The sequence below is a fragment of the Morchella importuna genome (assembly GCF_003444635.1).
Source record: "Morchella importuna strain M04M26 chromosome Unknown Morimp01GS022, whole genome shotgun sequence".
Taxonomy (NCBI): domain Eukaryota; kingdom Fungi; phylum Ascomycota; class Pezizomycetes; order Pezizales; family Morchellaceae; genus Morchella; species Morchella importuna.
The window spans coordinates 695,796-716,641 of record NW_025763419.1 but is presented as its reverse complement, the minus strand read 5'-3'; the positions used below and the strand labels follow the sequence as shown (position 1 = coordinate 716,641).

General features: G+C 47.0%; 5 protein-coding genes across 5 annotated transcripts; all 5 read left to right on the top strand.

Moving 5' to 3' along the window:
- Positions 1-1,564: 1,564 nt before the first annotated feature.
- Positions 1,565-4,156, top strand: LAJ45_07213 (uncharacterized protein; the record flags this gene model as incomplete). Its single annotated transcript, XM_046116772.1, has 1 exon — positions 2,894-4,156. The coding sequence occupies one exon, from the start codon at positions 2,894-2,896 to the stop codon at positions 4,154-4,156; it is 1,263 nt and encodes a 420-aa protein (XP_045970174.1).
- Positions 4,157-5,499: 1,343 nt separating this feature from the next.
- On the top strand, positions 5,500-6,764 carry LAJ45_07212 (uncharacterized protein; the record flags this gene model as incomplete). Its single annotated transcript, XM_046116771.1, has 5 exons — positions 5,500-5,620; positions 5,672-6,162; positions 6,233-6,351; positions 6,419-6,497; positions 6,564-6,764. The coding sequence occupies 5 exons, from the start codon at positions 5,500-5,502 to the stop codon at positions 6,762-6,764; spliced, it is 1,011 nt and encodes a 336-aa protein (XP_045970173.1).
- A 2,724-nt stretch (positions 6,765-9,488) lies between these two features.
- Positions 9,489-10,454, top strand: LAJ45_07211 (uncharacterized protein; the record flags this gene model as incomplete). Its single annotated transcript, XM_046116770.1, has 3 exons — positions 9,489-9,727; positions 9,804-10,195; positions 10,267-10,454. The coding sequence occupies 3 exons, from the start codon at positions 9,489-9,491 to the stop codon at positions 10,452-10,454; spliced, it is 819 nt and encodes a 272-aa protein (XP_045970172.1).
- A 3,922-nt stretch (positions 10,455-14,376) lies between these two features.
- On the top strand, positions 14,377-16,946 carry LAJ45_07210 (uncharacterized protein; the record flags this gene model as incomplete). The annotated part of the gene is made up of 7 exons (XM_046116769.1): positions 14,377-14,686; positions 14,757-14,918; positions 14,977-15,024; positions 15,127-15,301; positions 15,361-15,766; positions 15,823-15,951; positions 16,008-16,946. The coding sequence occupies 7 exons, from the start codon at positions 14,377-14,379 to the stop codon at positions 16,944-16,946; spliced, it is 2,169 nt and encodes a 722-aa protein (XP_045970171.1).
- Positions 16,947-19,791: 2,845 nt separating this feature from the next.
- Positions 19,792-20,610, top strand: LAJ45_07209 (uncharacterized protein; the record flags this gene model as incomplete). The annotated part of the gene is made up of 1 exon (XM_046116768.1): positions 19,792-20,610. One exon carries the CDS (start codon positions 19,792-19,794, stop codon positions 20,608-20,610), a length of 819 nt encoding a protein of 272 aa, XP_045970170.1.
- Positions 20,611-20,846: the final 236 nt, after the last annotated feature.

Genomic DNA, 20,846 nt, shown 5'->3' with positions numbered 1-20,846 from the left:
ATTAACACGGGGAGGGACTGCAGGATTATTAGGAAGTACGTTTGGGGTTAGACGCGGTAGACCTACTATTTGACGACATCCTATTGTTTGGTGGGTTTTATGGTGATATTCGACGGTTTTTGATGTAATTAGGGGTTTTGAGAGATGAATTTTGACGGGTCGTTTAAACTGGGGCACAGAGAGGTCCCTGCATCGCTCAAGTTAAAGAGTTATTGCTTTTCCTGATTGCTACTGCCTCGTGGTGATTTGCAATGTGGTGTTGAGGCGAAAGGCTTGTGGTTGATCGAGTGGTGATGTTAGAAACCTATGACGGTAATGTAAATTCATTCAGGAATACATATCCCCCCTCCCCGCTGCCACCTTCAGCAAGAAACACAAGGAACGCTTGACCCGACTTTCCCTAATCCTAGATCTAAGCAGTCCACCAAATAAATCTATAACATTTCTCTCCGCCTCAATTGAAAAGATCTAATGGCAAAGACAAAAGGCTAAATTCGACAGAGCGGTGAACATAGGCGGGAGCTAAGCTAAGACCAAAGATCGGACCAATAGTCAAATCATAGTAGCTACCCACCGCATTTGGATTCTGTTATTTATGTTCGTTCTCGTGGGCTGTACAAAGGCGGGAGCAACATGTGGGTACTTCGTTGAAGACGAATCTACAGGCAGTATCAACTCGAGACGATTGAGATACAAAAAGGGCCTGAAAACTATATGCATGATGACTTGCTGTTGATTTAACCCACCTTCTCTAGCTACCCACTTGGATCGCCCATAGGTGCTTCATGGTATAGCTACTTTTCATGTAGCATCATTTGCGTTCTTTGGTTCTCAAGCATAAGTGAAACTTGTTCACGATGCAATGCTGCTAAAAATCCATGTATTTACTGTGTAGTTCCTGATGTGACCTCGTAGCAGTCAACTCAGCGAGTGGGTACATGTGTTCATCAATGCTGCCTACATGTAGGCTTGCCTTTCCCTTCCACCCCGCCAGGTACTGCTACTCTCTATCACACTAGCCTACACCAACACTTGCCTGTTGGGTCAGACCCAAGCCCAACGCACTCGCTCGTCGTCTCTTCTGTTGTCACTTCACTTCATTACCTCCATTCTCCTCCCTTCCACCTCCTCTTCCCTTACCATCCTCACTCATTCCCATCATCCATCCTTTGGATTCTTTCATCAGTACTTTCTTCAATTCATCCTCTCTTTTTGCTACTCAAATCTTTCATTCAAATTAAGCCAAACACAATCACTGAATTCCCATTGCACAGGATTCAACCCGGTGTTGGATCTTGTCACAACACCAACCTAGTTATCTAGCCCCACATTCGCGGTGTATGTTTTCTCTCCATTTTGTGCTTGATAAGAAATTACGCCTAACTTTTCTCTGGATATTTCTACCTAGCCTATTTTTTTTCCTTTCCTTTTTTCCCCCATCTCTACCTACCATTAACTGGGATTGTCCACATTTGTTTCGGTCATCACTCATCACTCACAATTCGTTTGGATTCCAAACTTTCCCAACCGGTAATTTCCTACACGTTTTAATTTAAATATCGCCATGGCTGCGGATCTAAATACAATCACTCTTTTCCTCCTCCCCGAGAGGATCACTCAGGCACAATTTTTTGCCTCCCTTACCGCGTTCACACTTGGCAACTGGTACCCCAATCCCGCCATCAAATCACCATGGGTCCCCAGTGCCATCCATCCAGCCTTCGATCCCATGGATGCTGGCCTGGGTTTCGATCTTCAGAGTCTCTACATTGCCGTTCTTTCCATGGGCGGTTTTGAATCCGTCGATCAATCCCAAAGGTGGGTTCTCGTGGCCATCAACATGGGCCTTTGGCCCGAACAATTCCACCAGCCCCGCCACTTTTATGTTCGCTATCTCTATCAATATGAGATGTATGCCCGTAGAGTGCGCCGTCTCTTCACGGCCCGTAAGCGTCGTGGTAGGGAGCCCAGAGAGTACTCGCAGCAAAAATACATCCTTGGGTTGGAGGACAACGACCGTGAGGATTACCATGTTGCCTGTAGGCCATGGAGCTCAGTCGATATCCGCCTTGAGATCAAGAGGCAGGGCGTCCTTGATGGTAAGTTGGTCTTAACTGACTACTACACAATATCACCGGCAATTCAGTTATATGTCACACAGAAGACGTATCTCGAGGCGACAGAGATTTTTGAGAATTATGCTCACGTTGGCTTGGTACATTTCCCACGTCCAGAGTCAATTGGCCCGCTTTCATCCATCTCTAAGGACGAGGAACAGCACGCTCCGAATCCCAGGAGCGACAGCCACCTCTCCAGTGAATGCAAAAAAATAAAATTCGACATTATTAGTCGCAACCGTACCCACATCTTTGAGACACATGTTAAAAACGCCCAAGAACCGCTACCAATCGTAACATCCGAAGAACTTGCACCATTTATGTGTGACGATGTTGATTCCGATGCTAGTGATAATGATGAGGACTCAGACTGCGGTGAAGAAGCACTTTTCATGAATGGCATGGACTGTGACCAAGTCCAATTGGTTGAAAAGTTTGGGTTTGGTAGTCGTCCACAAAGAAGGAGGAGAAGGAAGACCAAGGCTAAGAAACAGAGGAAACCCACCAAGATTGAAACCGAAGTTACTGATGGGCTGACCTTGGCAGAATGCCTTGATCGTAACCCTTTGGCCACCCCAGTTGAAAATCCGGCCTGGAAAACCGAGCTCGTGGTAAAGTTCGGCTTCAAGCAACATGCCCAGGACTCGGAATCACCCAACGCGGTCGTTACAAAAGGCAAAAACTATGAAGAATATATGCACAAAAACGATCATAACTCACCTGAAATCAAACGCTTCTTCGATGAGAGACTCAAGCTTGAAGGCGGATTCTGGCAAATGGAACTCGATAGACTAGAGGCCTTGGAAAGTAGGGTCCGAGGTGATGAGGAGCGCAAACGCCAAAGGTATTCTAATACTCCTTCCCAGCCATGGGACCAAGTCAGTACCGGTTCCAGAGTAACTCCCGAAAACTGCCACTCCGGCGAGACGTACAACAGCTCCGACAGCGAACCAGAACTTTTCCGGGTCATTGCTCCTCCACCGGGCTTCGGAGATATGCCGATGTCGATGCATGCGTATGCTCAAAGAGTTGCTAAGCACGAACAAATGACCATGGTCAAAAAGTCGAACCATTTCCTTCCCCAAAATAAGCCTTGCGAGGAGACTTCAATCTACAGAGAGCTTGAAGAAAAAGATGAGATCAAGTTGTCTATGCTGCCGCCTTCTCACCAGGAACAAAGACAACAGCTGGAGTCTTACTCAAGTGGTGAATTCGCGCGTCTCCGTGAGGAGTATGTCCAGCACGAGAAAGCCGTTTCAGATCTTTTAGGCTCGGATACCTACGATGAACCCTACCCTTCTGCTGATAACCGCTCCTATCGCCGCTCTGGTCCAGGATTACGCAAAAAGGCGAGTGATTCCCGGAAGATCCTCAGTCTCCCCAATGGCCAGAGACTTGACATCACCAAGGTCAACCCGCAGAACCCACCTTCCTACAATTACGCACAGCAGTGGCTCCAGGAGCGTGCCACTCCCGAAGATGATTCATACATCGGGATTCCGCGGATGAACCAGATGAACCTGCAGCATCACGAGAATACTGCAATCAACCACGGGACTCAGCAGATAGTTGGCAAGTATCATTCCGGCGAGGCTCTCGGTACCCCAAAGCGTTCCAACGTCTACCCGACACGCAGCCCCGGGACCCCGGTGTCCTATACCGCCCAGGGCCAACGTAGTGGCTACAGCTCTCCTGCAGTCAACCAACAATATACTGGCGTTGGGGCCAGGGACAATAGTCCCACTGCAGTCAACCAGCAGTACATTGGCACCAGGAGCATGAACTCCAACCCCACCGTTAACCAACAGTACGGCATTAGGTCCAGAAATACCAGCCCCCCTGAATTCAACCAGCAGTATACTCGCTCCATGAACATGAATACCAACCCCACTGTCGTTATTCAGCAGTTTACCGGTATTGGAAACATGAACACCAAGGATACCAAGCTCAAGCTCACTCCTTCTGAGGATCTGCTCCTCTCGAATGCCTTCTACAAGTACCAAGTTGAAGTCGACGATGATGGTTTGAGGGATTACTAAAGTTTTCATTTAGTAATCCGGGACCGGAAACGACGATAGTCTTCACAGTGGTAGGGAAGGAGAATTTGAAGACATGGGGTATTTTTTTCAAATCTTTTTCTTTCTCTTCTAAATTTCGCTCGTTTGGGGAAATAACTGGCCCGACTATTTTCCGCACGATTCTTTTTTCATGGTGTAATTTGATACGAGAGTAGCTAATTCATTAATTTAAATTCAATTCTTGCTGGCTATAAAAAACAAGTACTTTAAAGCTTAAAAAGATTTCTCAGTATTAGAAACCGTAGTAAGCAACGAGATACACTTTTTAGGCTATAGTGGTAGTGCTTGTGAAATTTAGCGCCCTAACGCTTACCACATACAAAAACTATTGACTTTTCAGTCATTTCCACTTCTAATCCATGACCATGTAGTTAGCTCGCTGCGCCACAAATGAGGCTACATAGGCAAAAATAAACTCCATAGGGCTGATATTTTCTTTAAGCAGCAAGCATTCCAACCCTGGAGATCCTCCCGTTTAGAGCAAAATTAAAAGCCACATTCCCATTCCGACAACACACAACAGCCGTCCTGGACCTGTTGCGGCAAGAGCTCTTGTGCCGTAGCTATGAATATGTATGTAGCTGATACGATGTTGATATATTTGGCCATGGCGAGCATGGTTAATTGTTCTCAATTACCTGGCAGCCAGTCGTCTAGCCAAGTGTTCCAGCTTCAAGCTTCCGGACCTCCCTCTTGAATAGGGAAAACTAAGTCAACTATCCCCTCAGTTTTGAAGCTGAGAGAACAAGCTGCATGCTTGATGAAATAAGCGTTTTAGAAATCGGCTCACAGCCTTAAAACCGCAGGGATGGGTGCGGGGCGGCGCGGGCAGTGGGTCAGCACTAACGCTATTTTAAGAGGGACCCGATTCGGAGGAGGTGCTTTCTGTGGCTTCAACCCATCACAATTGGGTAAAAGTGTGTCCCTCAGCCTTTCAACGTGGTCGAGCTTTGAAGGGTTTCTGTTTCTCGCAAAGCTTACATGCATTGGCTTGATGTCTCAGTTCACAATCAGCCCCAGCCAGCTGCTACTGCAGACATGATAACCCACGATCTGGACAGACAATGGGATTTATATAAACTGTGAGTTGTGCGCGTCCTGCCCGCATTCTTTTTTTTTGCCTTGCTTTAGGGTTTTTGGATCAAACCCCCCTCCTCCCCCCGGTTTCTGGTAGCTAGTTTGTTTATTCTCACGAGCTCCGCTATTGAGTGTGTGAATTCAGACAGCAGAGATATTATCGTCTTTCCACCTATTCTCCACATCCCATATAATAATATTAATCACGGATTGGCATCGAGAACAAGATGGCTTCAGGTGGCTTCCGAGACATCTCAACCCTCTCCACGGGTCGACGGCCGAGGAGCCAGACGATGAGCACTGATGAAGGAGACCTACGAGATGTTGAGGGGTCTGGTCTTCTCGACGGTATTTACACCCCCGCATTCTATAATTGCAAATAGCTAACCCCCCAACCAGAAGAAGGTGGTTACTTCGATGAAGAAGATAACGACGATAACGACGACAACGACAACGACAACGACAACGACAACGAGAGCACCCTTAAAAAGACCGAAAAGGGTTACACAGGCGTGAACAGCCGCTCGCCCTCCCCCCCGCCAATCGAAGTACGGCCTCTCACTGGCGTAAAGACAATCAAGCTCCTCTCCAAGGCTACTCAGCCGCCACGCAAGTCGATCCTCAAGACCTTCAAGACCGACCGTGCAAAGCTGCTTTCGCGACCGCGGGTGGTGTTGCGTATGTTTTCGCTGGTGACGGCAGGCGCGGTGCTAGGGTCGGCGGGGCACATATTGTTCCATTATGTCGATACAAAGGATAAAGAGAACAGTGAGGGGGGCCCGTTGTGGAATTCGGAGCTGTCATTGACACCGACAATATTGTTGCTGAGCATTAGTTCTTATATATTTTTACTTGATGCGATATTTTTGGTAGTGAGCTTTTGGCCGAATGTTTGTAGTCCCCTCTCCTGGTTGTGTGGATTTGGCGCGGACGCAGGGCTGACGGGGAGTGATGCTGTAGGGGAGGTATTTGACGAATAGGCTCCTTGCTTCTGGGGCATTGCTGCATTCGATGATTAGTTTTATCTGCGGGCTGGTGGCTCTGACTCTATCGGAGGAGAAGAGGAATCCAAAGTCGATGTACGTGCCAATTGCTCCTGTTAAATCCTCCTGGTGGTTGTAGTTCACCGCTGACTGTCCCCCAAAGGTTCTGGGTTTGCAACACCGGCTTTCAAAAGAAGGAAGACATCGAAATCATGGACTTTGCCGAACATTGTAGCGAACAGGTAAATTAAAGCCATCCTGCCATTCATCCATCTACCCCGAGATTACTCCACTAACACTGCACACAGAGAGGAGCTTGGGTAGCTGCCTGTATGTGCACAATTGCACACGGCCTAATAATCCCCACCATAGTCCTCGGCTTCTGGAACGGCCGAACAAAGCGGCAAAAGTTCCAAGACGCAGTAATAGTACGGGATCCCGGATACTCAAAGGGCAATGTCTTTCAGCGACTGGGTAACTTTAAGGATAAATTTACATTTAATAAGTGAAAAAAAGACATAAAGTCGATTATATGAAATAGGCGTTTATGGTAGATTCTCTATTTTCTTTTTTTTTCTTTTTTTTGTAGTTACGCATGTGGTTGGCTGTATATATTACCCCGCTTTTTTCTTTTTCTTTTTGTTATGATGATAAGAGGTTCGAAAGACACAAGGCAAGCCAGTGCGCAACAATGCATGGTGTTTAGGGTTTTTGGTTGATTGGCTTGGAGGTATTGTGGTCGATGGTGTACTTTTACCTTCAGCGAACTGCGTGATGATTACCCCACCAGCTCCGATCAAGCCGAGTGACCTCCGATGACGGAAACTAAAATCCAAAATTTCCCAAAGAACGTTCGAGCACGGTCGCAACAAAAGAGGTAATAAAAAATCGCAATACCTAAGTACCCAACCTTTAAGTTTTTATTTATGTAATACATAGCTGTCACCAAGCTATCGCGCATCAGTATCTCAAATAACAACATTCAGCTGCTACAATATATTGGCGCTAACCGCTTAAGAGATCGGTCAACCAGTGCACGCATGCGGCGATCAGATCTACAATCTCCACCAATTGAATCCCCAGGATCTAGTCCGGAGTTCGTGTCCAGGTGGAGAGACAATGATTCGCTGGGATGAGGATTCACCAGACTCAAGTTCCACATGAGCCCTTTTGGTGATATATGCTTGTATGTAAAATGGCTTCTTTACGCGCGCGACAATAGGTTATTATGTTTAAGCAGTTATATTGATATTGTTTTAATCTACAGGGACTGTCTTACTTACATATCCTGCCCCGGACTCTAGATCTCGGGCTATGGGAAAGTGTGCGATTCGATCCAAAATCCTTCTTGCACTTTGCACTTTACGCTTTTCTACTGCGGCTGCAGCAGTCATGACAAATAGAAAACAAGAAATCTTTTGATCCCAAAAGTGCAGGTAGAGGTGTATTATTCTACGGTCACTGCCTCGTAATCGGTGCTGAAATCTGCTGCTGGATTTCTAACCAACATCATATTATCATTAGCACGGCCGGATGAAAGCCGCGACGTCGACGTATACGGACTGATGAGATGGTTATTTTACTCGGGGAAAAGAAAAAAGGGCAAGAATAGCCTCCGCTTTGATTTTTGTGCTTGCTCTAGAGTAGAATAGGGCTCCTTCCTGATCATGAGGCTAACATGGTGCAATTGAGACCACCACCGGATACGGAAATTGTCTATCTTCATGCCATGGTCACCGGCTGAAGATTCGTACGGGTGTTCAGTTACGCCCGAAAAGAGCATCATTCAAAACCTACACAACTCTCTCCCTCTAGATCTCTCCAGGGGGATACGAAGCGAAAAACAACACCGATTCTAGAAAAGTAGCAAGCGATTCGGAGTTGGAAATATCTATCCAATCCCTGGGAAATAATTTACAGCTGTCACTGTCACTGTCACTGTCACTCCATTGCCACTGAATCCTTAATTCTCTCGCTCGGTTAACACTAGCTCAGTAGCTGGTGGACATTCCACCACGTAAGTAGAGCATATATAGGTGAGCTATATATAGCGCTTGAATTGCGGCCATCGGACGAAACTGGAACTGTCGGCCTCGAATTGTGTACCTGCACAACGGGAAGCGACATAGTGCTGCACTCTACTCTAGGCGGGGGAGAAAGGAGGAGCTGAAGATTCAATTTTCTGATCCGAGAGGAACATCGATGTAGAGTAGGAGTATAGAGACCATTGGAATGAAGTGGATGTCGGCATGATCAATTGCAATTGACATGATTCGCCCAGGTCGAAGTAACAGCTATTACTCTACAATACTTCGAGGCCATGCATCGCGATCGGTCAGGGGCAGTAATTTAAAGCAAAAGAAAAAAACAGCATCATTTCCGACGTCCATCTCCCCTCCTACAGTTCAGTTCAGGGCGGGAAATGCCATCAATTTGCGCCAGAGAGTAAGTATGTAGGTAATTGTCTGAGTACGCTAGACACGTAGAATACGTACATCCATTGCGCGACAGAAACAAGCTTTCCGCCGAACCAACCACACAGCACAATCAACAGGAGGCAACAAGCAAGGGACACACACACACACGCACACGCACACTCACACACAGAGCCCGGTATGCAGGTACAGCACCTACTGTCGCAACCTCCCCTTACATACGAGAAAAGACAAGACGAGACGAGACGAGACGAGAGACAACATGCACACTGATAGAAGTAGGTACACTCGCAGATCACAGATTATCACTCATCATACCCGTGGTATACTAAGGGTTAGGGTTCATGCAATGCCACCTAACAGTTTTGTCCCTCGGACGGAGCTAGTTTCATGATGTTCCTAATTCCGGTGACTCTGCTTGCAACTGTGCGACTCTAACGGTCAATTACTCCTCCCTTGACGGGATGGGGTTCTATATACCGATTCTCGAAAGTTCGCAGCTCTTGGGTTTGGCTGTGCGGAACAATTGGTAATCCAGATTCATGGCCGAGATATCCAGCTTCCCTGAAAATGTCGGACATGGACTATCAGATCAGACCGACTTTCTCGGTCGAGAAAGAGGGAAGCTATGCAGAGTCGGGGATAACGATGCCGAAAGCTTAAATCCCTATCCGACATCCCCGACGTCACTGTCGCCCCCCCTCCCCGCATCTATATAAAAAGCTTGTATCATACCTACATACAGGTCTTTTCAGCAATTACCCACATCAACAAGTTATTCAGAAAAGAAAAAGCAAAATGTCCACTACCAACTTCCCATACCAGACCATCCTGCTGCTCGGCGCCACCAGCGGCATCGGCTACGCCATGGCAGAGAGGTTCCTCGCCGAAGGCAGGACGGTGATCCTGGTGGGGCGGAGGCAGGCTCGATTGGAGCAGATTGCGCAGAAGTATAGCGACAAGTGCAAGGAGGGGAAGCTGTTTTGGTATACGTTCGACATCACGAAGCTGGATGAGATTGCAAGCTGGGCTGCAAAGTATGCACCCCACCTCCCCGCGTTTTGTTTGCTTGTTTGCCCCCAACCAACTCACCACTAACACCCCCCGGGACAGGATCACCGCCTCACACCCAACCCTCGACACCCTCTTCCTCAACTCCGGCATCCAGCGCGGCTTCAACTTCTCCAAGCCCGCCGGCGTCGACCTCGCCATGCTACAGACGGAGCTCACAACAAACTACACGGCGCACATCCACCTCACGCACGCCTTCCTCCCCTTCCTCCTCGCAAAGTCGTCGGAGCAGCAGAAGACGGCGCTGATATATGTCACCTCGGGCCTGGCGCTCGTGCCGCTGTCGCGCTGCCCAAACTACTGCGCGTCAAAGGCCGCGCTGCACCATTTTGCGGTGGCGCTGAGAGTCCACTTGGAGGGGACGGGGGTGCAGGTGCTGGAGGTGATGCCGCCGGCGGTGCAGACCGAGTTGCATGATAAGGAGTTTCAGCCGGGTATGTTTTGCGTAGTTCTTTCTATTGTGTTTTTCTGTTTGTTCGGGGTTTGCTAATGCTGGTGATGATAGATATTGAGAACGGAAGTGAGATAGGAATGCCGTTGGCGGACTTTGTGGATGAGACTTGGGCCGGGCTGGTGCAGGGAAGTGAGGATGGGGAGTTCCCGATTGGGATGGCGAAGGCGTGGCATCAGGCCATAGAGCCAGCGAGGAGGAATCTTATGAAGAAGCTCCCGCAGGCACCAGCAGCGGTGTAAGCTGACTACCTAAGTAGTTACGGCCAGATGGAGTTTGTCATTCCTGTTGCTTGATCATTGGCATGCTGGGATCACGGGATGGGCAGAGTGTAATTATTAGTCTATCGGAAACTCTAGCTAGAGTTTCGATCGAACAAGAATCTAACTACCCAAGACTCTACTCTACTCTATTTACCTAGCTTCCATTCCATTGAAATCCGAGTTTCCGATGTTTGTAAAAACCGCCCGCCAACTGCAGAAAGCTTATGCATACATACACATTCTTGATCGTGATCACCAACACAAAAAATAAAGAGACAAAGCCAAGTACCTACGTGGGCTGCGCTGCGCCAAAAGATTCAGGATGATGATGATGGATTTTCTCAGTAAGCTTTAAGCGTCTTGGTTGTCTTCTACCAAGAGAGTAAGAAGGTGTGAGAGATATGTAGTCATCATGTGGGTTGGCGGATGGCTGAAATTCAATAGCTACTCTAGCTAGAGTACATAGTGCCCAGAGTAGAAAAGTCGCGAATGTAGTTCCAAACCCAAATATGCACGTACTCTACTCTATCTAGCGAACCATGCTGTACGTCATCTAATTCGCCGCCAGTCTGCTGGCTGCAGGACGCCGGCCGGGACAGTTGAAACGTGAGGACTCTCAACCCAAAAGAGATCAGTAGGTTGTGTATATTTAGATACATCCACATCGATACCCTGCTCTATGTACTCGTAGCTTTATAGCGTTTCCGAACACGACCAATATTGCATGACATACAAAAAGGTTGATTTGGCGCTTTTTCGTATGTCATGCAATATTGGTCGTGTTCGGAAACGCTATAAAGCTACGAGTACTCACCAGTGATGCCTTATTCTAAAAAATTGCCTTACAGGACGGGAAGCTCAAGGAAACATTCCTATCCACGTTCCCAATTGTAAGAAAAAAGAGGCCAGTCGCAAGACACAAACAAAGGCCCAAGAGGAAAATGGCGAATCTTGTCTGGCGTGATCTGATCCAATCTTTAGTCAAAACCCCAGGTCATGATCAGGCTACGATTCTGTCATTGTAATTAATCCAATATAATTCCCCAGATAGCTATCCTACCCCCCCCCCCCCCCCCCACAAGCGAGCTCCGACCTCCTTTCATCGCGGAATGCATGCCTTTTTCTTATGTTAGTAAGCTGGTCAGCACTTATCTACGTCCTACCCTATCGTGCTCTGAATTCACGAAAGATACTTATGCATGTGAGATCAATCGTGTCAAGTAAGATCGACCAGTATATTTCCCTCCCGAGCTAGTTAAAGACGAAGCAGTTGCTTGCTTCTGTTGCTGCATACCATAGGAGGAAGGAGTTAGGCTGGCAACAACCACCATCTAACTAACCTACCTACTAAACATACGAGAATCACCAGTTGAATACGGGCACCCGCGGAAAACACCGGTATCGGCACTTTAGTGTCGCGCCGAAATACACTCTTTTTGCTTTTCAACGCCCCGGAACCTCTTTCCCAAAGCTCCCTTTTTTAAAGGGGTCGAGCTACTCTCTTACTTCGATACGTGATCTCCAAGTCGAGTAGGTAGAAGTAAGTCATGTGTATTTTGGTATGGGCGTTCGGTGATCAATGAGGTGCCCTTTCCGCTCTGCAACATCAACAACGCACATGTTCCAGGTCGCCGAAATAAGCTATGAGTACCTGTTGTGTGTGCTTATTACGCGATTGGAGGGTGTGACGGCTGCAGTCACGCTCATGTCACGTTATGGACGTTAACCAAAGGCTAGAGCTATATTTTAAGCGCTCGATGATCCATTGCACGGTCCTTCGACTGCTGATGTTTCAAAGGACTGGGATTGGATGGATGGATCTGGTGTGAATCGGTCCCATTCCCAAGCCAAGATACATACATAAACGTATGTATGTAACGGCGTGCACACGTAAGCCTCGAGCTCCCAAGGAAAACAGGCAATTGCATATGCTGATGTGTGTGGATAGGGAAACTCGGGATAATTGCACTTGGAGTGGTAATCGTCATTTTGCGATTGCAGATTTGTTTATCCAAGCCACCACCGTGCTCTTTCTATAAATCCCTTTTTCTTTCGTTTTTTTAAACTCAGCTTTCGGATGCGGGTTGCCTGCATTTGTGCTTTTCTCTTTTCCCACTTCCCGCCCCAAATTTGGGATGAAAGCCCCGAAAGGAAAGAATCTTGAATTTCTCCTGACTTGTGTACCCATCCGTCAATATGGGAGCGAAGGTACCAGCCAGCCATATTAACATGTCATATTAATACCGAAGTTCCTATTGGTGACGACATGGAAAAGTACCAGTAAGGAAGTCGGTTGATGCCGTTACTTGGCAGAGGAAGATCTTTCAAGGTGGTTGGTGGTTGGTGAATTTGATGTTTATAACCAAGTGTTCCAGACTGTTCAGGATTAGTAACCGGTGGTGTCGGTTGAGTTGGTTAGTTTTCCCGGGTACCTTGCCATAAGAAGGCCGATCAACAATAGGAGTGGAGTACATGTAGGTAGGTACCTACATGGTCACAACGGTATCCAGGGTGCTTGAAGAAAGTTGTGGGCTAGGAACGTCACTCGGCAAGCCAGCACGGATGACACCGAGGAGAAGAGTAAAGTACAATATAGGTGCTTACCCCGGGGGTTATTCCATGTCACCGCGGTGGCTCCGTCCGATGTCCTCTACTCTAGATTAGGTATCTGTAGCTCCCTACGTTGTGCATGTTGTACAACAGTTTTTGAATTGAAGTTTAAAAAGATTAAGGGATATGGACAGGTAGAAAGGGGGTCACCAGTACCACGGTACCCACGTAGGTAGACATACTCTAAAACAGAGTATAAATAACAAAGAGCAATGATTGTCCATCAATTGGTGGGGTTGTACTCTACCTACTCTACACATGGAGAGAATTCCGTCCGCTCTGTGCCACTCGATCGGGGTGCATGTACAGATTTGTGCTTGCAGAATTAAAACCTTATCATCACTTGTTATAAATGCCTCTTGGCGCGAATAGTAGTTTCAGTGAATACATCATGTTCCTGGCAGGTTAATTTGACATCGATTTTCCCGGGTTGCAGTAAAGCACTCTGGTTAGAGTAGAAGGTCGATGCCAAGCCCTAGGTAATGTCAGTAAACATCTCGCCAAGACCCTTATTTTTTTTTAGTACCAGTACGTGGAGACGACTTTTATACCGGATTATGAACAACTCACTCAACGTAAGCTAGAGTCTAGAATATGGGTGCTTTCTCATCCACACATCTTTTATAACTTATGGAAATTATTCAAGTGGGTATCCACTTTAATTTTCATCTTTTAGTCGGCTCTTCTGTGTCAGGCCTCCTATGGTATTACAAACCTCGATAGCTGGAGATCTGTACTAAAGTCTTGGAAGGTATATAATTATCTTACCTACATTCTTTTTTCCCCTTACGCATAGAACAGGGAACAAGTTAGTTCAGTAGCAAATCAGGTACCAGGGCTTAGAAAATGCCAAGCGGATGATTACAGCACCTGGAATTCTAGACAAGTGCATACCTCATACATCCTATCAATCGATGTTTTCGGTTCAGGCCATGGCCGCTAGAATAATCTGTAGTAAAAAAAACATCTCAGAAGTAAGCCCATAAGCCTGGGCTGTATTAATCCCGCCTAAGCTGAGAAATGCATTTGCACTCATTAGTTGACTCAATCTAAGAAAGTAATTCTGTACACACGAGTCAGTAGAGTATGGCCCACCTGCTGGCGGGAAGTACCAACCTACGCTAGGTGCACTGAACCCCACTGGACCAGAACTAGTCTCCCCATTGTCTCACTCACCCAACCAGGTGCAAGGTGAATTAAGGTAACAAGATATATAAACCCACGGCTCACCTCTCCTCTGCTCCCCACCTTTCTTGCTTCACAGCAGTTTGATTTTGCACATCAATTCACAATGAAGCATTCGATCATTACCTACACCTTGCTCAATGCGCTGCTTGCCCATGCGGCTTGCCCCTTCATGGACGGCGGGGCAGACTTGAAGAAGCGCGACTATGAAGGAGATCGTCTTCCAGGTGACGATGGCTTCCTCGATCAATTCGTGGTCGACGATACGGATGTCTACACCACCACCGATTTTGGTACTCCCGTTTCGGACCGACGCTCATTGAAGGCCGGCGAGAGAGGGCCGACTCTCTTGGAAGATTTTGTTCTAAGGACCAAGATCACAAGATTCGACCATGAGCGTGTGCCTGAGCGTGCAGGTAATGACGATCTAGCCTACTGATCATTCAATCCCTTATTTTTAGTTGTCTTACTCACACTATGGTTTAGTCCACGCTCGTGGTGCTGCTGCACACGGATACTTCGAGTCCTATGCGGACTGGTCCAACATCACTGCCGCGTCGTTCTTAGGAAAAGAGGGAAAGCAAACCCCGGTTTTCTTGAGGTTTTCAACAGTTGCCGGATCTCGCGGTAGTGCGGACACTGTTAGAGGTATGTGTAATCATGGCGTCTTGGCCTCCTTGCGTCCAGATACTAATTGTACAAACAGATGTCCATGGATTTGCGCTGCGTTTCTACACTGACGCAGGGAATTATGGTTTGTACCCCATGTGTTCCCTTACCTTCCCTCCTTGAACCCTATCCATCAAAGATTGTTTTTCCTGGGTGATCGCCAGTAACTAATGTATATCCCTCCCAGATATTGTCGGCAACAATATCCCTGTCTTCTTCCTTCAGGATGCCATGCAATTCCCCGATCTTATCCACGCTGTGAAGCCGCAGCCCAACAACGAGATTCCACAGGCAGCTACAGCTCACGACACTGCATGGGATTTCTTCAGTCAGAATCCGTCCACTATGCATACTCTCATGTGGTAAGTTTACTCGAAAAATCTATTATGTCTCATCGGGTGACTAACAATTTGTTATTCAGGGCACTCTCCGGCCACGGTATCCCGCGCTCCTTCCGCCATATGGATGGGTTCGGAATTCACACCTTCCGTTTCGTCAATGATGACGGTGAATCCAAGCTCGTCAAATACCACTTCAAGACCAAGCAAGGTCTCGCATCCCTAGTGTGGTCGGAAGCTTTAGTTCTTAACGGCCAGAACCCCGACTATCACCGTGAAGATCTCTTCAAGGCCATTGAGTCCGGGAACTTCCCGGAATGGGAAGTTGGTGTGCAGATCATGGATGAGAGCGACGCTTTGAGATGGGGTTTTGATTTATTGGATCCGACTAAGATCGTGCCAGTCGAGCTGGTGCCGATTACGCCAATTGGAAAGTTTGTCTTGAACAGGAACACAATGAACTACTTTGCGGAGACTGAACAGGCTATGGTAAACTTTCCGCCCTTCTATTCTCTCTTGAAGAGTTAACAGCTAACCGGTATCAGTTCTGTCCTGGTCATGTCGTCCGTGGTATTGATTTCAGCGATGACCCACTCCTTCAAGGACGTCTCTTCTCGTATGTTGATACTCAAATCAACCGCCACGGCGGTCCCAACTTTGAGCAGCTCCCGATTGTAAGTACTTAAATTACTGTTATTGGTGGAGATTAGTACTAACTTTCAACCTACAGAACCGCCCCCATGTCCCTGTCCACAACAACAACCGCGACGGCGCCGGGCAGATGATGATCCCCTTCAACAAGATTGCATACAGCGTAAACAGCCTTAACAACGGCTCCCCCAAGGAGGCCAACCAGACCCACGGTAACGGCTTTTTCTCCGCCCCCGCTCGCCGCATTGTTGATGCCGCCTATGTCCGTGACATCTCCCCCACCTTCCTTGACTACTGGACCCAGCCCCGTCTCCTCTTTAACTCCCTTTTGCCCGCCGAGCAGCAGCAAGTTGTCAACGCCGCCCGATTTGAGCTCTCAAAGATCTCATCCGTGGCAGTCCGTGAAGCTTCAATTGCTCAATTTAACAAGATTTCAAACGACCTCGCCAAGCGTGTCGCCATGGCCATTGGAGTTGCTGCTCCGGAGCCCGACTCAAAGTACTACCACGACAACACGACATCCGGCGTCTCTGTATTCTCTGAGCCCCTTCCTACCATTGCTACCCTTGTAGTCGGTATCCTTGTTAGCACATCCAGCTCTAGCTCGATCGCTCAAGCTGAGGCTATCGCTGCGGCATTCAAGGAGAAGGGCGCAAACCCGGTTATCATCGGAGAGGTCATTCAGGAGGGCATCGACCAGACTTACTCGGCATCTGATGCTGTACTCTTCGATGGTATCATTGTCGTTGATGGAACCCAAAATCTATTTGCACCTTCCTCCAAGGCGTCAAGTTTATACCCGGCACAGCGCCCAGCTTCCATCGTCCGTGATGCGTTCCTGTACGGAAAACCGGTTGGTGTGATTGGTACTGCTATCGAGGCCTTTGATGTGAATTCGATTGAGGAGCAGGATGGTGTATATGTGAGAGATGCGAACACCTCTGCGCAGGATATTGCAGATGAGTTCGAGGAGGGTCTCAAGACTTTCAAGTTCTTGGGAAGGTTCGCTATGGACTAAGTTCCAGTGTAGGCCGAATTTTCTTTTCTTGTAATCATAATGTTTTTTTTGTGCATGAGTAGATGATGGATTTCGCTCCTTTTCTTTTCTTGTTCTGTAGAATAATTAATTCTTAACGATAACTTATCTAATTTATTCATACATGTACTCGATGAATAAAATCAATTATCAATCAATCAGCCGAATTTGTCACCAGAAGGTTGCATGCATAGAATGAACAAACTAGAAATAAACCATCAATCAATCAATCAATCAAATTTGTTCATGAATGATCACTCGATTTAGAATTGTACAGCTTGGAGCCAAGCCCTGTCAGGGTGGCCACGGATAACAAAGTGTGGCTAAACCTGGCCCGTCATGCAGGGATTCAATTCATTCCGGAACTACGAAATGGAATCAACACCAGTGGGGAGTAAGAAACAACTTAAATTCGAACGGGCCCTACCTCTGAGATTCACCCTTCAATGCGGTTATTCTCTGATACATGCAGCCATGTTGTGTCAATGTCTCGACTTGCGGTAGTAGCCCACATATCAGGAACAGCGAACTCAATTCCAGAAAATGCCCCTAGGTCGATTCTGCTGCTTTGGGGGGGGGGGGGGGGGCAAGTCTATATTCTATTCAAGAATTGAGAATATGGATGAATTAGACTGTGTATCTGGGGCGCCCCGTTGAATCTCTAGCTCATCTATAAGGATGTCGATAGACGCTGAAACATGCCTTAGTCAACAGTCTCATGCTCAATCAACCTGCTACACATCTTACACCGAAAGTAAACAGGCGGGCATGGGGACGTACGGGCCGGTCCATTTTCACGATGGCGAGATGCCTGGAGGCTCTGCTGCTGCTGTCAGAATACCTTTGTTTGATAGATGATGGGTTTTCATCCTCTCGATGCTGAGAGTCGACGTCGTGATGGATGGATTCACGTACCAAATCAGCATCAAGCTCGAGGTGGAATATAAAACATAATTTGGTTGGTGTAGGAGAACGAGGCTGAAACTGTTCTAGAGCAGGTACATGTAGATGCCACCGGGGGAGTGTCGTTTCGATTCAGACTACGTACTCCAGGCATCCTTTTGTGAACTCTAGCCTGGCCACCTCTCTTTTCCGCTAGCGCCGTTCTTGGGCCATAACATTTCCGGTACGGAAAGAAGAGCAATTCACGACAAAGGTAGCACAGGTGGAAGGCAGCCATGGACACTTTTCATTCTTGGCCGTTTATTACGGCGACTGAGAAGCTACAATTCTATGGTGTTATGAACGCATTTCGCACTGAGTGAGCAGATACATGTATGCATATATCCCTTTTTGTAGAATATGATCAGGCTACATATATACAACATGCTACAATAGACAGTCTTGAATCTGTGAATTAGATGTCACCCCACCATATACAATCAAGGGTCTCACAAAGTGGGATGTGTGCGTTATTTTGGTAGCCTGATGAAGCTATCCACGGGTACGCTATTAATGATCCGGTTTTGATCTACAGAATACCAAAGCTTCTAGTGATGCCGAATGCACCCGAGGTCGGAGTTTTAGAGTGGTCCCGTCCATGGTAAAGAAGCTAGAATTGCATAGAAATCTTTTCACTTTCATCCCGGGCGTCATATCATCATGCAATCCTTTGAATCTGGGTTTCTTGCTCGGAAGGAAGGTTTAGATAGAGGCTGAATACCATGGTTACCCGCTGCTGCAATTCTACCGTTATATCGGGTTTTTAGGGACGCACGCAGAAAGATGAAGCTGCGTAAATAAAACCCGGGCCCATGCCAGGTCCCATTGGAAACAAAATACCTACATATTTTAACCGCTGCCAGGAAACCGTTGCGTTTCGGAAGGGGGGAGGGGGAAAGACGGAGTTGGGGTATGTGAAACAAGACTGACAGACATGACAGCGAGATGATGGAAGCTAGAATTTAGATGATATAATGTAATGAGCTTTGATGTCATAGCATGAAATTGTTTCCAGATCTAGATATATTTGTTGCGTTGAAGTAGAGAAAGAGATAGAGAGAAAGAGAGAGCTAGATTGAGGTTAGGTGAAGCATGTAGCCACGCGACGCGGCTCTCTTCCCTCATTTTTTTGCTTGACTTGACCACCTCACTTGAGTTCCAACGGTGCAGGGGGGTTTCTGGTTTTCACCACCTCATCTCTATCAGCTTCACCCGTTTCGTTGAATAACGCGTACGTAGAAGCAGAGAAAAAAAAGAGAGAAGCAGCAGCAAAATAATCTGCAGCATCTATCACCCCTATCCCTTATTCTTATTTGATCAACCTCTTCTTCTTCCACCGTTCGAAGTTGAACCGCATACCTACATACCAACCAGATACCAAGTAACTGTAAGTCTTTCAGACTGAAATCCTTGCACACAGCAGACAACTCACTGCAAAGAAATCAAGAAGAACACGCAGCCTTAGCAGAGCATAGCAAACGCTGCAGGAACCACTTTTTTTTTTTTTCATCTCCAGCTCCCCGAGATTTCCCTACTGGGCTTTATAAGAAAAGAAAAAAAACCCTTCCACAAACTCAACCCTTGGCCACACGCTATTGTTACTTGAAATTACTTACATACACACCACCCCTCCATTATTTCTTCCTCTACACACAACAACCCCACAACCAAACACTTACTTCACTTCTATCCTATCCCCAGTCCTCCACTCTTAAAGCACCACACATTTCTGTTTACCTGTCTGTACTGTACTGTCTTCCCGCGTACGTACATACTTACATACACTCACATATACTCCCCACGTAACATACATCATCTCTTCCCATAAGATCTTTCTTTCTACGATCGATCGATCTTAATACGTCCACCCCCTCATAGCATAAAAATGTCTTCAAACCCCATCTCCGCTCATACTTCCCCTGCACCTACCCCTGCCCCAACCTACCGTTCAAAGAAGAAGCTCCGCATGGAGTCTCATTACTTCAACACTACCCTCCTCCATAAGAAATCATCCTCCACTCCCGCCACTGATAGAAAAACCACTATCACACCTGCTATTACTACTTCCATCGAGGAAGATGAAATTAAGTATCCTACAACCAAATACAAAACAAACAGCAAGAACTGGTTCGTTTATGCCTTCGGTATCGGGTCTGATACCGGCCCCTCTCAACTTTCTGATGGTGGCCGTCCAGCCCATTATGGCATCACTTCATCCATCACTTCCGAATCGGAGGTGCCTAGGACTTGGCAAGGTCTTTTAGATATTTCCAGCCATTATCATAACGATAATAAAGTCTCGCATCAGGCCAGATCAGGCTTGATTTATGCACCTGCTCCTGAACCGCAAAATATCGCTTTATCAATCTCAAAAAAGAGATTAATCCCCGATGATTTCGTCACCGATTACGACCAGCGCCGTGAAAAGGCCCGGGCCCGTATCGACGCTGACTGGGAGTTTGGAAGAGCTGTGGCTAGAAAACAGCTTATTCCAAAGTCAAAAAACAAGCCTGCCATTCCGAAAAAGGTCGTGGAGACCAGGAAGAGCGGGAGAATTATGGGAAGAGCGGAGTCGACTGCCACTACTACTACTACAACTACAACAACTTCAAAGCCTTCCGGAAAGGAAATGTTTGGATCCACTGGAATGGTCATCTTGAGGATGAACGTTGTCACTGTCGGAGAGGCTAGCGACTCGGATTGATTCACCCTGAATTTCGGAATATTTCCTTCTTATTCAAATAATAGGTGCAGGAGTGGTGTATAGATATATACGTCCATTTGCTGAGTACACCTAGGTTTTACTTCTTTTTTCAAAAGTACCACAAGCTAAGAACCCTTGTTTATAAGGTGATTCTAGTTTTGTATCCTACCTTCTTTTTTATATTACACGATTTTGGAAATCTGCATCTTTAAGGCACTTTGTAATCCTTTTTTCTT